Raw genomic sequence first — 17,642 nt, 5'->3', positions numbered from 1 at the left:
TAGATTTCGTATTATTGAGCGAGAACACTTGTTGTGATTATTCTCACTCTAGCAATAAAGGACACACTGTAAATTGATATCTACAACTGGTACCCTCAGAGTCACAGGGCCAGCAGAACCACTTGATCACAGGCCACAGCAGATCAAAGTAAGAATGAACTCTGGGAAATCAATATTTGAACTAAAGCAGAGCATACTAGGGCAGGACAACTCGTCACCAGGGACAATAAATAAAAGTGGAACCCATCATCACAGCCCAAATGACACAGTGCGAGCTAAAGTTTTTTCCGACAGCCATTATATTCAAGAGCGCTGCTACCACTTTTGGTTCTCCTGTTTCTTACCCAGGTTGATGCTCTTCCCTCCAGCTGAGCACAGGGGCTTACCAGACTGCTAGCATTGCAGCACACATGCACAGAACTCAATAAAAACACTTTCCAAACCACAGAGGAGCTCTGGCTCCAAAGTACATAGTTCAAATTAAAAATTGGGGCCAGATAAAATGATTCAAAATTGGGAAGAAAGAAAGAGATCCTGTTTCCAATAAGCTGTTTTGACCTGACTGATGAATGCAGTCCGGCAAGGGAGGAGGTGGAAAAACAAGGACATGCTCGAGCAATGGTCCTGGATGGTATCATGCTTTGACAGTCTTTAATGCCGCTCTGGCATTAAAGCTATTTTATTTCACAAGTCCATTGCTCTAGGCAAGCTCTTCAGCTTCTGTTGACTCTGGGCACAGCTCAACATGTTTCTTCAGCCTGCAAGATCCACACACATGCGCCCAGGGGTATGTGGGGGTGCAGGACCGCCGTAGCACCCAGACCAAATCTCAGTCCATTGCTCGGTGAGATAAGGAGCTTCTCAAGCTCTCCAAGTTCAGAAGACCGACCCTCAGACCATCCCCTTCCTTTTCTGGCACCGTTTAAAACACAAATATTGCGCAACTTGTTTTCCATTGTGTTTTCCTTTCTGGAGAGGAATTTTTTTGTCACTCTTCCATCTGCCAGCACTCACCATGCAGCAGAACAGGCTTTCAATAAAGGAAAGTTCCACATCAATCTGTACCATTCTGTTTCTATCTCAGGAGACAAGCATTTACATCTTGTGCTACGCAGACAATACGCAGCAAGCATGGGACAAAGAAAAGAGGCCCTCGAGAGCCATCGCAATAGCTAGAAAATTGTGCTGAGTAAAGAAACACTGAAGACAACCTCTTGAGTCAGGAGAAGAGCAGTAGACAACATGCCAACAAGTAATTACAAGGACTGGGGTAAATGGAAAGTAGAAAGGAGTACTTGGACCAGTGAATTGCCAAGATAATAAAGAGCTTTAAGTATTTGTGACTTTCCCAGACACTGAAACCTGTATGTTCTCCCACAGAAGAGGGGTGAAAAAAAACAATCAATCTAAAAAGTAAGCTCAGAGCTAGACATTTAGTTCACCCACTATCCCAGGAAGTTTCAAAACTGGGTCATTCCATGACTCTAAGCTTCAAGACACAGCACTGGCTAGCTGCATCAGTCACACAGTTAGGATCTGCCCTTTTGGATTCTGCCTCTTTGGAGAGGACAACATTCCAATTGTAAAGGGCAACTGTACAAACAAGACATAGGAGTATTTATATTCCTCTCCAAACACCAGCAAAAGCACCAGGGGTCTAGTGGGTGATTTATGAGGTGGGAATGCTTCTTTGAACTGTACGTTAGACGGGGGTTGCCTTGCAGGAGTGGAGAGGAACATACGACGGCTGTCTTTTCTGAAGAGCTCTCACAATGGCTTTTACCCAGGTGGTCACAGCTGCTAGGTACTCAAAATGAAGTTCGCTCCTTCCATTCTCTCTCCCTCACACTCACATACAAAGTCAACACACCAGAGAAGGCCATTTTTCCTTTATTTATTTCCCAGAAGAGCTCTTCCTTGCACTTTCCAGACATGATACAAAACAAGCAACAGAACTTTGTTTCATGTACAGAAACAGTTTGTTGGAGTATAAAGAGTTACTGGTGATCGTTACTGAAGAATGTTGGCTTATTCCAGGGGCACTTCAGTATTCCTGAGGAATAATCATTGATTTCTCCTTCCTTCCCACTGGGATAGTCTTAGTCATTAGTCACTGTTCCTGTAAAGCAAGAAGGCTTATATTATTAAAAAGCCATTTGGGTTCCTTACATGGAAGGTGCTGCACGATGTAAAGCAAGCCACTTAGCTTTGTGACATTTCCAGAAGGTAGACTAATATTTTCATCCTTCACTAGACTAAGAAGTTGAGCGTGGAGAAGTTAAGCTGCTATTTTCATACCAGAAGCATGCCACGTTTTCATGCATATAACCCTCCATTCTGATAAAACGGGTACTTCAAAAAAAACCCCAACATTATTCTTCAAGTCAACTATTCACAGATTGAATAGAAATCAGATAGAAATCAAAGCCACAAACAGCAGGAGGAAAGGCTCCAGTTGCCAGACTTCTTGTATTCTTGCACATCAATATAATCCACACTGTTATCAGAGTACAGGGTTGTGGGTTTTGGGGTGATAAATACAGGCTAAATAACCTGAGAAATATGATACTTCCCATTTTGCAAGAAAACCTATTCCATGTAACTTTCAGTCATACTGTTTTAAGCCTTGAATTGCTAGATGTTGATTTTAAATTCAGCTGAAGTCACAGTGAAATCCACTTGATCAAATTACTTAAAAAAAAAAAAGCAGCCCTCAATCTTATGACCACAAATTAGAGCTTTTCTGCATTTTAAGTAGTCTCTTAGTCTACATGAATGGCTCTTGCATTGGTGTTAGTGTTTCATGATCAAATTACTAACCCAAAGAATGGGCACTGTGATGATCCAAGTTACAGTTAGAACAGCTGTAAAGTCACTTTGCAGTCTCCTGATTATTTGGTATCGTGAAGGTCCACTGTCCTCTCTCATTCTCACTTAAGATTCAGAATTAAGAACTTGATCCTGAAGAATCAAGAATCCAGACTGGATAAAGCCCCGACTAACCTGGTCTAACCTCATAGCTGACCCCAGTCTGAGGTCAGACTAGATGACCTTCTTGAAGTCCTTTCCAACTTGAGTTATCCTGTGATCCTATGCACTTGACAGGTTCAGAAAACTAGAAATAATTTCTTTCAGGTTAATCAGTGTTACATTTCTCTCTCTCTTAATAAAGCTAATTTTCTTGCAGAATCTCACATTTTGACAAGTTAGCATTTGAACAGAACTCAGTTTTGTAAAGGAAGTCCTATAGAGTTTAGCTACAACAGTGTTTTCTAGGAAAAAAACAGATGAGTGATAATGCAACAATATTTTCCATGTTCCTAACCAACAGAAATGAAATAATTTTGTTGTAATAACCCTGGAGCCATTATCCATGACATGACATTTTGGAGAGAATTAATGATATTAACCATTAGATGGCTTCATCCATGTGTTCCCTCTCTCCACATGTTCAGCTTCTTTGTGCCAGAGAAAGCTAGCAGAGACAGTGCGCTGGAAACTATTTGTCTAGTCTTGTGCCATGCAGGCAGCTGTGGTTCTTCTGCAAAGTGTCCTTCCAATTACCTCATGCTTCGAAGGACCACCCTTGCTCCAGAACACAGATTAGTCCTTAATCCAAACGAAATCCCTTACTAGGCTGACCTGAAAGTCAGTTTTCTGTTGCCCAACATCCCTACAAGCATCCTTGAATGAATAATACTTTCTTAAGACCCTGTGAACAGGGCATTTACCACTCACCTGAAGCCACAGGCATGTCATTCCAAATTCTTTTTTGAGACATAAATTGGAGGAATACCCTCAGGATGGTGTGGAAAGCTAACATGTTTTAAATGTTAACAAATCCAGCCAGAAGACTCAAGCACAGACTTTTGATTCTGGGCCGTAGCTTGCAGTGTTGCATCAGCTGCATCTAAGTCAGTTTCTCTATGTTGCTATCCAAAATATTTTATTCTGAAGAAGTTGTTCAAGAATCTTGTTATCGTTTCTCCTTTCTTATCAGACAGCTGAAGAACTTATTTATAAACAGGTATGTCTGCTAGGGCTGCAGAAGGGTGGCAACACGTCTGCCCATAAAACTCAGGAGGATTGGACTCAACTTACAGCTCTAGATGCATCAGAAAAAAAGCCCCAAAACACTTTCAGGCCTCCTCCATCAGCAGACAAGCGATACAGGAGCAATTTTTGCATTCTGTATACTTGCCACGAAAAGTTCCTGGCAGAGCATTTGATCTCAGTACTTTCTGAAGTGCTAAAATAACTGTAAATATGTCCTGGTGAATGCCTCTCCACTGGTATTAGGGAAATGCTTTTAGCAATATATGGCTTTGGGGATCCAAAGTATGCACGCATATCCCTTTTGTCCCCAGGTGCCACAAGAATAAGCTACCATACAAACAGCCCCAACTTTTACATGTAAAAAAAAGAAAGAAAATATTAACGGAGACAGTTTGTGGACTTCATGCACTGCAGGCAGTTTGTGAGCACACAAACAGTTCCTGTTAATTCTTCTAGTTTTAACTGTTTTATCTCAGCATGGTCAGTGATAATACTGAACTCACGCAGATTATCCTCTTCGAAACTATTTAAATTGTAGAATTTCTCCAGACTAATTATTACATTACTATCCAGCCAAACAAGCCACAAAACTTACTAGTGTTTTCATGTTGAACAGGAAAAAAAAAACAACCCCACAGAAAGTCAACAATACACTTCCACAGGCAGATCTACCTGACATGACTTTCAGTTTCTTCCTAGCTCCTCTCTTTCAAAGTCTGAAAACAACACAGTTTAAGTTTTTCAGCTTTTCTAACATGTATTTTTATTATACTTGTTTTCAGTTGTGGGAAACCTACCTGTAGAATCTGTTAGACTAAGTCTGTGTATTCAGTCTAGTAAGTTTACTGCTAAACACACCAAATATTAAAATTTTTTGAAAAGCAGGGGAACCACCCCTGCTTCAGCAGTACAAGTTTCTTACTGGTACACTTTTGTGAAAGTCAGAGGAATATCCATTTAAATGGTGTCTAGAGGTACCATTTAATGCTCACTTATAAAGTTACCAATTAATAGCAACTAGTACCAATACTTACTTTTACAAATTTACCATGGAGAAGATACGGAGACTGGAAGTCATGTTGACAATTGGAATAAGCCATTCCTAACCCCATCCCTGACCCAAAAGCAATAGGCCATGTCCTTCCTGTGGGGCAAGCAAGCAGAGAAGAAAAATTAAAGTCAAGAAAAGTTGTTCATTTCACATGACAGTGAAAGCATTGTTAAATAAGCACCAAGAAAGAATAAATTACTGGAAGACACATATTAGGCATTTTCAAGTTCTACGAGCCCTAAAATTGTCTAAAAACCAGACCACTTCAGAAGAACAACAAGAGTAACAGCAAGTAAGGCATCGTATTTAGAATTTAACGGAGAGCAATCTCTACATTCAAGATACTACTGAAAATTATTCCATTACCAAAGCATAACTAAAAAAGAATTTAGATCAGTTTTAAAACACTGGCAAGACTGGCATAAACTGATGTCTAGACACATGGCTCCAGTAATTTGGCTCAGGGTTTCCTGCAATTCCAGAATTTGAGCTGAGCACAGTAGGAGCTTAGAAAGATGCTGCGTGTCACAACCTTGTTACACAACAGCTAAAAGTTTAGGTAACTCCATCTCAACTGAAAAGAGATGACCTATAATGAAAGAATTGGTCTAACATGCCGATTAAGTTTTACATGCCTCAAAGACTTCTTGGTTTTAAACTGCACCTAAAATAGATGGAAATAAGAAAACCAGGCAGCCAAGATTACTGCAGCGTACTTACTTTTGAAGAAGATGACTGAGAAAACAATTCCTAATCCAAATCCAGCACCTGTAAGAAGAAATGAAGTGAGTGAGGACTAAGATAATGCAAAGTAATGGAATGTGATTTCGTTCTTTACAGTAATTCTTGTTCCAACCCAGGAATATCAGGCTACACGTTATTTCATCACACAAAACAAAAACGTTCTGAAATAGCAATTCTGAAAAAAATAATTGTTTTCTTAAAAAATTTTAAGAAGCTATTTCAGATTCGAATCCCAACATATATAAGTAGATTATCAGAAAGATTTGAGAAACAAACCAGACTCTCATCCCAGGGAAACTTACTGAATTTCTGTCACCATCTACAATGTGGAATTAAGATTTATTTGGCTCATTGTCAGCAAATGAGAAACACTTAAATGAAAACTTCTTGTGTCCTTGAGCTTTAGATTTTGCAGATGAATATCTTATTGTATTTCGTTTATCTCACTACTTTAACTACTTCAATGTGTGTCCTGAGGGCAGCAAAACTTTGATGCTTTGTGTTACCCTATACCTTGCAAAAGAAAGCTCCAGGCTGCTTATCTTCCACATCCACAACATTCATTATGGAGCATATTTAAACACATTAGAAATGAAAGACTTTTCACATCCTCATACTATATATAGAAATAACTGCAGCAGTTGAAAAAAATTTATCCAGCACCATTAAAAAAAAAAACACCTCGGCTGGCACATTTAAAAATAATTTTTGCTTTCCTTGGAACGTGCGCTTATGATTTTTTGCAAGAAGTCAGGCAAGTCTGCAAAACTCCTCTCATGACCCAATAAATGTAACAGTGAACACTTGGAGCTCAGTGGGCAAATTCTATCTTTAATTCTATCCACTAAAGACAGGAATTTTAGATAAGGCGCAGAAATACAAAAGTTTAAAAAAGGAAAAAATAAAATCAGTCATGCATATGCTCATTAAAAAAAATTCTAAGAGTTGCAGATTTATTTTGTAGCAAAAATATCCTGTTATGCATTTCAATTCTCCCCTTTCAATACAAGAAATATAAGAAGTATAGCAAGCTTTATTAATTAAAAGACATACCTTATTTTTTTAAAATATTCCTAAGACCATATGATCCTTATTTAAGCTCCTGTTGAACACATTACTAACTGGGTTAAGTCCAGAACAATACTAAAGAATCATATACCCTCACGGCATATAGGAGTAAGTTCCATTTTTCTTTCTTTTTAGTTTCCTTCTGCTTTTTAAACCTTTTTCCGTGCAAAAAATTATCTAATGGTAGATTCTATTGAGGCTCAGGTATTTAAACAATACTTATTGCACTACCTAGTAAGTTAACCAAGCACCCCATGTTTTTCGTTGATTATAAAATCTTGAATATTAGAACAGAGATGACCAAACAAATGATCTGAGCAAACCTCCTTACGTTTACTCTCCTGTTAGGGCTTCACAATCCATATTTACTGAGAGCTGGAAATCAGAGTTGCTTTTGAAAACTCTCTTCATTCTACTACGGATTTTCAATTGTGACAGAGGTAACTACTTTACCAGGTCACTACAACTTTGGAGTAGGTTTACAAAACATGCAACTGCAGGAAAGAACTTTGACTGCCTGCCAAGTGGTCCTGACATAACTCCCCCAGACATTTTAGAAACCGAACCTTTTGCAGAAGGTCAGATTTTCACTCTAATCATTTGCACAGCTAAGGGAAAGTCTCAGTCCCTCAGATGTCTGGTCAGAGCTTTGGGTTTTTTTCTGCATTACAGACAGCAAGAGATACACTACTTGGAGCATCTCATACAGACAGCTAACTACTCATACCACATCACCGACCGGCACTTATATGCAGACTGGAGGAGACATCATGCATTACTAAGTGCAGCGGTTCATCCGTGCTAATTCCTCCACTCCCCCTCGCCAAGTAGGGCCTTCCTTCTGTACCTTTGCTATAATACAGCTGGTGTTGGCTCTCCCAGAATGTTTACGCTATTAAGGATAATCACTATCTTCAAGAATTCATCCAACGGACAACCGGTCGGCCCTCTGACCTGCCTCCTTCTGCCAGTCTTTTCCTGTAATATGCAGTTATGCTGCCTTTTTGTTTTGGGCTGTTGTACCATAGGTCTGAAAACGACTTTCTGGAGGCAATTACTTTCCGTTCAGACAGCAGTAGGCGTTGTTTGAACTGTCCAGTTCAGAAGGCCTGTCATGCAGTGAGTGATACTGGTCCTACGCTTCCTGTCCAAGAAAAGATCCCCTCTGCCAATCCAAACAGTTTAGCTAATCAATGAGAAATGATTTACACTATGACAAATTCTGCATCATCTCAATGCAGAGCCCAGGCAGTTTCTAATGTCACCACATTTTCCACGTTACCAGTCAAGTCCACATTCTTCTTACCGGAGTGGTGGTAAACTGCTTACTTTCTTAAGAAAAGTCTGCACTAAGGAAGCTGCTATCCTTAATACAGTTTCTTTCCATCTACTTCCAGAAATCGTCATTGTCTTGTATTCTCTTCACCTCCTTCAGATGCTCTCTCACATTACAGCCCTGCTTATAAGGGCTCCACGCAGGTGTCATCAATGCTGCTTCCTGCTGGCTATGGGGGAAGCTACAGGATACACTTAAAAGGTGAAAAATTTATTTCTGCCATCTGCAATTCAACCTAAACCTAAAACAAAACCTAGGTCTTCCCCCATGCTAATACCCAACAACACTGTTAAGCAGATGTGGTCCAGCACGACTGACTTAGGAAAGACCATTCTGTCTTTCCTCAAAAAGCTTCTTTCTGAAGCAGTGCATCTCAAGGGATTCTGCTTTTTCACGAAAATGCAATTTTCATGCAATTTTAGAGGCTATCACTGCAGCCTGTTCCAGCAGGAAGGTAAGTACAGTGGCTGATCAGTTTAAAAAGATGATGGTAAGATACCTAGTGCCTTGCTTTAAGTTATGAAAATGCCACAGAGCAGTAAAGGAGACTGACAGCTAAGGATTTTTTGTTTTCTGTACAGGAAAGTAACTTGAGAAACGAAGCCAAAGTACCACCTTAGCTTCCCTCATCCCAAAGGCAGCTAGGTTCACTCCTTTTCTTACTGAGAAAAAGGCTACAATCTGTGCTGAAAATCATTGCTGATAACACCCACCAACAAGAAACACTTAGATCTGCCCCCTCACACCAGCCAGTGCACATACAGCATTCACTCCTTTCTACTTGGTTTTAATGTTTAAGCATTGGTTTTAACTTAAAACCAGAAGCTTCGGCTACATTTAATTTCTCAGCCCATCTGGTTAAGAACCTATTCCTGTGGATAGTTTGTCACTCATCTTCATTCCACTAGAACATATTTGTGGTTATGTGGTCATTTCCTGCGTCCCCAGGACCAAGAGGGAGCGAAACCATCTTACCAGCAAAGTAATGCGTTTCACTTTAATTCTGTATAGAGTTACACCAGAGATAAACAATGGCAGAGCTGTTGATGAGTTTTACAGGTTTAAGTTCTCACATGCTCAATTTCCTTTTAAAGAGGCAACATGTTGCTTCAAAGAGCCTCCCACCTGACCAGGGGACACTCAGTCTGCAGCTGTTTCTACTAAAGATCAGCACCTCTAGGCCAGGCTTTAACTTCATAACAATAAAACATGAAAGGTTTATCTTACAATAAAAACAAACGAACATGGAAAAACTAAGGGCTTGATCCATGCCGGGCACATTTTCCCTCCCTTTCTTGCATGACAGACTCTTTGGAGGAAAAGGCCACAGGAAAGAGTATAACCCATTTTTCACCTTCTCTGACAGTTTAAAATGTTTAACTAGAAAAACAGTCTCTTCCACCCTACATCTATCACTTCAGCTTAAACCCATTTACAGTCAAGTGTCAACAGGGGACAGGACAGTTCTGTGGCCATCTTACTCCTGCTCCCCAGTAAGCATCCTGGCCGTACGGACCAGTGCAGCCACACGGAATTGGTATTAGGCAGAAAGCCAAGTCTCCAAAACTTTTTCATTCTACTTTTTTGGCTCATACACCTTCCATGAGAAATGTCACAGTACCTCAAATCAATCTGACACACAGAAGAGCACGTGCCGTATACCCAACAGGACATCATAAAAGTGTCTCTGAGAGAAACACAAATCTTCAGGATGGGCTCCTGCCCCACAAGAACATCTGGGAAAAGCTTCTTCTATAAATTTAGTTAACAGTCCCTCCAACAGCGGTACTATATGGTTCTTTCCTAGGCTACCCAAGTAGCTATGGGCTGAAGCACCTATTAAGACTTGCCACACCTAGATACACTTTTCTTCACTAGTTTGAAACTTAAAAACTGAAGGATTAAAATATATATGCTCACTGACACTTGGCCAGTGTGTTGCTGTTACTATAGCAGCTGCAAGTTCTTCAATTACTTAAGATGATGACAAAAAGAAAACTATTTTCCTCTGCTGTTCCTTATACACAAATACAAAAGAGCGCTACAGTCTCCTGTCCATCAGATTCTGTTATTTTACAATTTAAAAGAACTAAATGAATGAAATCAAATGAACAAGAAGACATCTTCCAGGAGCTCCTTCTTCTAAGAAAATAGCGACTACTCTATATAGACAAGACACTCTAAAATAGGTCACAGGCTTGTCCCAGCAGAGAAGATTGCTTCCCAAATAGAAAGAGCGCTTCCATTAGGATCGAGAAAATTGATTAGATTGGTTAGTTTCTCCGAGGACAGCAATAGCTTCAAGGTCCAACAGCAGATCTCATCCATGGGCCTGATACACTGGAAGTTTCAAATGAGCATCGGCTCGGGCCAGCACTAAAATTTGCTTTAGTTAAGGAAATACCCAAGAAAACTCAAGATCTTCAAAACAAACAAAAAAGGCAAGCAACTCTCCAAACTGTATTCGCCCTCCTGTTGCAGTGTCCCATCCTGCCCCCCTCCAATGCTGCTTTGACAAGATACACAGGTAATTGTTTTGCAAAAACAGGGAGGAGAGCCTTCTTCATATACCAGGGCCTTTACAGGGCAGTACTGATCACTAGTTGGAAATCCGAGACCACAAAATCACTTATTTACAGACAGAATTAATTTTAAGCAGACCCTTAGCAAGGTCTTTCATGGCAGGAATCAGGTTTTCTTCAAACATCAGCTTTGAAGCTTTCATTCTCATCTCCCCTGTTGTGTGGATTGTTTACATAGCAGACAGAAAAAAGCAAGGACGCTAGAACATCACGAAACTGTATACCAAGTACTCAAGGAAGAAGCAGAGGGGGGAAAGTATTTTTTCTTCTTCTAGCATTTGACTGTAGTAACACAGAATACTTGGAATGACAGAATATAAATATCCAAATACCATTATAATACAAAAATCCCAACATGCTTTCAAGGGCCGCTGCCACCCTTCAGCACTCCTGCAGGTCAGCCTCTGCCCGCAGGCTAACCTTACTTAGATAAACATCGGGGCTTTTGCAGATGGACAGGCAGCAGCAGGAAGTATCGCCTTAGCCCATGATCTCCCAAGCAATCACAGCAATAGTCTCATAGCAGACCCAAAACTTTTCATCCTCACACCCATGACTGAGCTGCTGAAAGGAGAGGGCACGCGCATTTCCTCCCTCTTTTAAAAGGGGAGAAGAGCGGAAGCTGTTCTTTGAATAGACAGCGCAACTAAGGACCTCATCATTCAAGCTTTTAGACAAAGTCAGGGTTGCACTCAGTTTAGAACCACATATAGAAGAAATCAGCAAGATACTCATAATATGAAAGATACACCTCTGACAGAAAACTCTACTTTGTCTTACTGCAATAAAACATTCCACTAACAAAAACAATGGCACTGCTAAAAAGAAAAGTTTAGCTGGAGTAAACACATCCACATTTAGAGCTTTCTCAATCCAAACTACGAGGGTTGGCACTCAGGCTTCTTCACACCCATTCAATGTAGGTTGACCATTACTGACGTCTACTGGCTCAGCAAAGAAATAGAGGCAACTTAGAGCAAGAAGCGTTACGGTGGCATCTCACCAGCAGGAATGCTAAGGAAAGAAGCATGACCCTTCTCAAATCTCTCACTATCAATTTATTATCATCAAGGATGTGCCAGCAGCCCTGAAAGGATTTTCTTAGGGAACTATATCTGATAGAACAAAGAATAAAGAGTTGTTCCCACCTACTGCTGTAACATCTTCAGGACCAAGATAGTGGTTTAGGGTATCACTTGGCTAGAGTCCTCATTCCGTATACAGTGTCACTGTGTGCCACCTCCCAAAAAAGGCACAGTTGGCATCCATCAATGCACTAATGCACAGGACAAGAAGTCAGCACGCTTTGGATTCATTTCCAGCAGAGGAGACCTTACGTAGTCTGGGGTTTTAAATGGCTGCACTACCAGATGGATGCCACAGCTCTTCTTTCAGGTTTTCTTGCACACCAGATGTATTGCCAAGAACCGGCGGGAAGAAGGGTCGAGCAGGGCTTCCCCCAGTATCGCTCACAGCTTCAGTTAGCAAGCCGATGGGTGCACCCAGGGCAGAGCTTTCTGACCCAGCCGAATGGCCAGCCAAGAGGAACAGCAGGACACAGCGCGGTTAGGAGAAGAAACACCTGGATTCCTAAAGATTTTCCTGTCTTTTTCTTCCAACAGAAGATAACAGCCCCTTAATCAGAACTCTGCTAACAACATAACTAAATATTGCTGTTGGACAAATTCTGCCTCTCTCTTCCAAACAAAACATGTTTTCATTAGCTGTACTGTCTTCCTGCACAACTTAAGCCATAAGCAGTTAATATTTACACTACTTGGTCTGCTACAAGATACAACTAGTAGAATTGGATCTTCTCCTGTATGACAAAGGAAAGTAACCTGGGGTTGCAAACAAAGCTCACATAACACCACAGTTGTGTGATTGCATAATATTTGTGTTCTCCAGTATTAAGAACAAAACCCCAAATGAAGAACAAGTCTTTTGACCTGGTAGCTAAGATTGGATGGCCACGTTGTAATTGCCAAGCAAAAGAACACTTCAAAACAGGAATTTCAGGATTTTTGTGCATTTAGAGAAAGTCTAATCCAGTTTTCAGAAAGTATAATCAAGCTTTGTTATTATATAGACTGACTTTATCCTATTCATAACCATATGAAGGATTATTTAAAAATACTGACATTGCAATCCATACAATGATTCTTTCTGAAAGACTCAATCTGTAGAGTGACACAAACAATACTATTTCACCCTCACCATTAACAGAAACAGCTCTTCAAGCATGCCAGATGATGCAAGCCAGAAGAAATCACATTAACAGTTGCAGGAGAATTGGAAGTGCCCTTTTCTCTTTAAAAATTCCTATTAAATGGAAATTTGGAGCAGTTTTTATTTTCAGATGTCAAAACAGAGGATTAGAGGAAAATGAAGATCACTACACTGGGTTATTTACAAGCTTCCAGGATGAATTTTGGTCAGCCACAGACATATGTCAAAACATTTATCTCATGCAAAAATAATGAACTTCAGCACCGCAACTTAACACAAAAGTCAAGAAGCAAACAGCTTTCCTAGGACTACCTTTCAATAACAGGTAAATTACAGCATTTGACTAATTTAAAACTACAACAGTTTCAAAACAAACCAAGACACACTGGCACACAAATCTCCCTCTCCTTACACATATACTCTTCATTGTCTCCCTGTTTCCTGGAAACAGCATGTAACAATAATTCGTCCAAAATTACAGCTTTGCAGAGAAAAAACAGTTCTGTCTGTCCTTCATGAGTAATTGTCTTTCCAAATAAAGAGGAACGAACTACCAATTAGTTAAACAAACAAACAAACTCTTTAAACAGGGTTTGAAGCTGGTAGGATGGTAGAAGACCACATTACTAATTACCTCCCTGTCCTTTCTCTGCAGAGCTCTACTGAATAAAAAGGAAGAAAAGGCTGTGAAGGCTGGAGAGGGGACAGGAGTTTATAAAGCTTTGCAAGTTGGGAAGAAAAAGAAAGGCCACTGTAGTTTGATTCTCCTTCCTTACACAAAAGAAGCAACTTTTCTGATGGGTAACAAAAATCAGTATCAGTAAGAAAGATAGACCAGAATTTATTTAAATGACTGCAGGGGTGAAAAGTCTTAAGGACGGTGTGAAGCCAGAGCCAGCATGATCTGGATCACCCATCAGAGAAACCGCCTGGTCAGCCAAGAAAGCACAACCCAGCCCCCTATACAAAGCACTGTGGTTACAGCTAGATTTAGAAAGGGAACAAAAATACCTAGACCCATCCTCCCCAGTAGCAAAACAAATGTCAGTCCTAATAAGGAGGTGAGCGCATAAACTCTTAATGTTCTGAGGTTTTGTGCAGGCAGGCAGAGTTTTACAGTACTTAACTCTTTGAAGTGAAATACTGTCTTAACAATGCCTGACAACGTATTTTGTTTTGAACTAACAGGAAAGAGTTTTAATACTAACTACAAGATGCACACAGGTAGTGACCAAGAGGTCAAAAATATAATACAGCATTTCAAATGATGTAACATAAGATAAATACGTATTTTGGACATTTTAGTGGCAGGAGATAAAAGTTTCTTCCAGGAGCTTGATCTCCAACTAAAACAGTATAGTACCACTACAAACACCACAGCCAACTACAAACACACTGGTTTATGCAACTGCAGCGAAAAGCCCGACAGACTACTACAAGACAGAACAGGCTGCACAGCCTCCAGCCATTATTTAAAAATACACTATTACTAATAAAGTCACCTCGATAGCTGCTGCCTCCCCTTCTCACTCTCTTCTGTTTCCCATGTCCCTCCAGCCCTCAATTAATCCACAGGAGTTGTGTCTCTACAGTTCTCACAGACACTGGAAAACTGTCCGTCATGCAAAGCTTCAGAAATTCAGTGCTTTCCTTTATTTACAGGGTCTGGAATGGGAAAACACAGTGGTAATCACAATGTTTGTTCTTCCCCATCTATTGGCTGGAAAGACCTCTCTTGCAATAGCACTCAGGAAGGATATAAAGGAACATACAGGAAGGAAACTGTGGCCACCAAAAGGAAAAGTCCAACAAACAAGCAAGGATTTGGTAAACTTCTATATCCCATATAACAAGCAATAAAATTTTCAAGTAAAAAAAAGTTTATTTTCTTTCCTTCTTCCCAGTATAACAACCACCCTTGATAGTTTATTGGGAACTCCAGCAAACTTTGCAGTAATATTACAAAAGCAATCACCATAACCACAAAAGTTTTTGAAGTCCCTACAGAGGAAAAAATCATTTCCATTGAGAAAGTTTGTGTTGTCAGTGCACAGTTAACTGTTTGCATAGCTAGGCTACAGACTCACTTCGCATTTAAAGGCCATCATCATCTTCAGTCACAAACTACTGGAGTATGAAGAACTTCTTGGTTGTTCCGACTTCCAAAGTTCATACCGAGCCATTTGTTGTTAATATCATGGAGGAGGTTGCCAGCACAGATGCTTCAGTTACTGGATCAATTGTAAAAGCACACAAAACAAAAAATGCTATCACGCATGAAGAGAAACATGTGTCTGAGGCCATCACACTGGATTTAGTGCTGAGGATAAAATTAGAGCCCTGCAGCCCATGTGCCCTTTTTGGGCAATCCAATGAAAAGCATAAATTTTACTGAGACCTCAACTCAATGCCATCATGACGCTAACACTGGGAATCCTTGGCCTAGAGCACTAGAAAGTCCAAACATACATTTTTTCTTCTGTTGCCACATTAGGATGGAAGAAAACACCACATTAAAACAAAAGGCCTGCTGAAGCAACATGCTACATCGAAATCGGCCCTGTATCTGCTTCTTTCAGCCTCCTGGAGAGGCTTTCCATGTACAGGATTCCTATATGTACAGCTGCAGCATAGAACAAGTTCTTGTTTATAATTTGGCATACTTAATATTTTATGATAAAGCAACCAACGCTATGGAAACATAAACATATCTGGATATGTTTGTCAGACAAACCTGAATAGAATTTCATAAGGCAAAACATTTCTCTGGAGCACTTGACACTTTTCAAAGGCCTGCTATAAACAATGGAAGTTTCAGTTTACTTAAAATTACTAAACATCTTTTCTAATGGAAAAGTATTAGGCAACTAAAACACTGAGTTCCTCATCAGCTTTCAAGCATAAGGCCACTGCAGCAACAAGAAATAAACATTCACATTTCTCAGATAATATTTATGGCTCTAAAAGAGACGTCGGCACCAACAAGGAACGCACACCTTTTGTGCCAGATACTTTACCTCTGGGTCTATACATTGCATTTAAAGATTTGGGTTTGTACACACATTTTGTAAAACCATAGACTCTTGTCTGGTCGATTTTCCAGCCTGTCACATTAGGAGCACCAAACTGCACGTACTCAATTACGATCGCTCCCAAAACTTGCAGTTCTAAGTGCAGCATTACGAACTGTTTGCTGCAGAACTGAAGCACTGTAGGCACGTGCACAGTCTCAACTTTAAGGACAAACAAACATAAGGAAAAATCAACAGAACTGCTCCCTAACTTAAAGGCACAACTGTCTGCAGGGCTGGGAGAGTGGACGGAAAGCTTCTCAATGTCAAACCATGCACTGTACAAAGTAACACATGCCAAAGCTATCAGCATGTCACTCTGCGTATCGCTTTTAATAAACACAGCCCACCTCGTACACTGAGTGATGTAGACAGCTCGGCAGGAACAGGTTTGGAGAACCAAGGCCTCATCGCAGTGAAACTCAAGGCAGCGAGGCAGTGGCACCAACGGCCCGGGCTGTGCCCTGTGCCTACCCGGGCCCATTCATTCAGGGCAGGGGGCGTCCCGCGGGCCCGCAGCCCAGCACGGCGAGAGATTTCCCCGGGAAACCTCTCGTCTTCTACCGAGGGAGAAACCAGAGGCCACAAACGCCCCTCCGCTACCGGACCGCGGGTAAGACAGGCCAGGCCGGACCGCAAGGCCCGCGGCGGCGGCGGGAGCGGGCCCAGCGGGGGTCCACGCCCGCGGCCAAGGTCACCTTGCCAGGGCCGGGGCCGCCCGGCTCCCCCCGCCGCGCCGCTCCCCGACCCTCGGGGGCAGCGTCTTGCGCTGAGGGCGAAGCCACAGGACATCCCGCTGCCCCGCCCGGGCCCACAGCACGGCGCGGCCGCCGCCGCCCTCAGCCGGGCCCGGAGCGGCGGGGGGCACCGGGCCTCACAGGGCTCTTCCTCGCCGGGCCCGGCCGCGCCGCCGGGGCGGGCACGCGGCGGCTCTCCCAGCCCCGGGCCGCCGGGCCGGCGGCCACCGCTCCTCCCCGGGTCCTCCCCCTCCGCCCTGCCCTCCCCGCCCTTACCCAGCTTGACGGCGGAGTCGGCCAGACACCGGTCCCACTTCCTGCCCAGCTCGCCCTCCGACGCCATCTTGGCCGTCCCCTCCCACCTCAGGCCGTGCCCTCGCCTCCTCCCCCGCGCAACTCTCGCGAGATATGCTAGCTCGGGCAAGCGGCGGAATGCTAGATCTCGCGAGATTTCCCGCGGCCGCCGTCGTCAAGGTTACTGGCGGGAGGGCGCGATGGCTGCTGCGCTCGACCTTGAGGCCGGCCCAAACTCCCGTTTTTCCCCGTAGGACCAGGCCCACCACAGTCCCAGCCCTTCCTAGGCCCAATCCCTGCAGCCAGGGCTCCCGCTGTGGTCTTGTATGGCCTCGTATCCCTCAGTCTACAGCAGGATTCGCATCTTCTCACAGGCCCCTAGCTTGGGCCCACACCTGTTGACCTGCTCCCCTCAGGGCTCTCACCTCATCCTTGGTAAGAGCCGATCTTTGCTGTAGGATCCCATCTCTCCCA

At 42.2% G+C, this 17,642-nt stretch overlaps 1 protein-coding gene and 1 long non-coding RNA gene across 2 annotated transcripts; both read right to left on the bottom strand.

Moving 5' to 3' along the window:
* Positions 1-1,874: 1,874 nt before the first annotated feature.
* On the bottom strand, positions 1,875-17,297 carry MICOS10 (mitochondrial contact site and cristae organizing system subunit 10). The gene is made up of 4 exons (XM_056333845.1): positions 17,151-17,297; positions 5,828-5,875; positions 5,091-5,200; positions 1,875-2,119 (listed from the first exon to the last, which is right to left on the bottom strand). Exons 1-4 carry the CDS (start codon positions 17,215-17,217, stop codon positions 2,111-2,113), a joined length of 234 nt encoding a protein of 77 aa, XP_056189820.1. The 5' UTR covers positions 17,218-17,297; the 3' UTR covers positions 1,875-2,110.
* LOC130147066 (uncharacterized) lies at positions 5,882-16,749 on the bottom strand. Its single transcript, XR_008821094.1, has 3 exons — positions 16,488-16,749; positions 15,154-15,297; positions 5,882-14,731 (listed from the first exon to the last, which is right to left on the bottom strand). It is a non-coding gene; the product is annotated as an uncharacterized LOC130147066 (long non-coding RNA).
* Positions 17,298-17,642: the final 345 nt, after the last annotated feature.

This window comes from Falco biarmicus, chromosome 3, assembly GCF_023638135.1.
Source record: "Falco biarmicus isolate bFalBia1 chromosome 3, bFalBia1.pri, whole genome shotgun sequence".
In the NCBI taxonomy this organism is placed as follows: domain Eukaryota; kingdom Metazoa; phylum Chordata; class Aves; order Falconiformes; family Falconidae; genus Falco; species Falco biarmicus.
The sequence above is the reverse complement of the archived record's forward strand: the minus strand, read 5'-3'. Positions and strand labels throughout refer to the sequence as shown.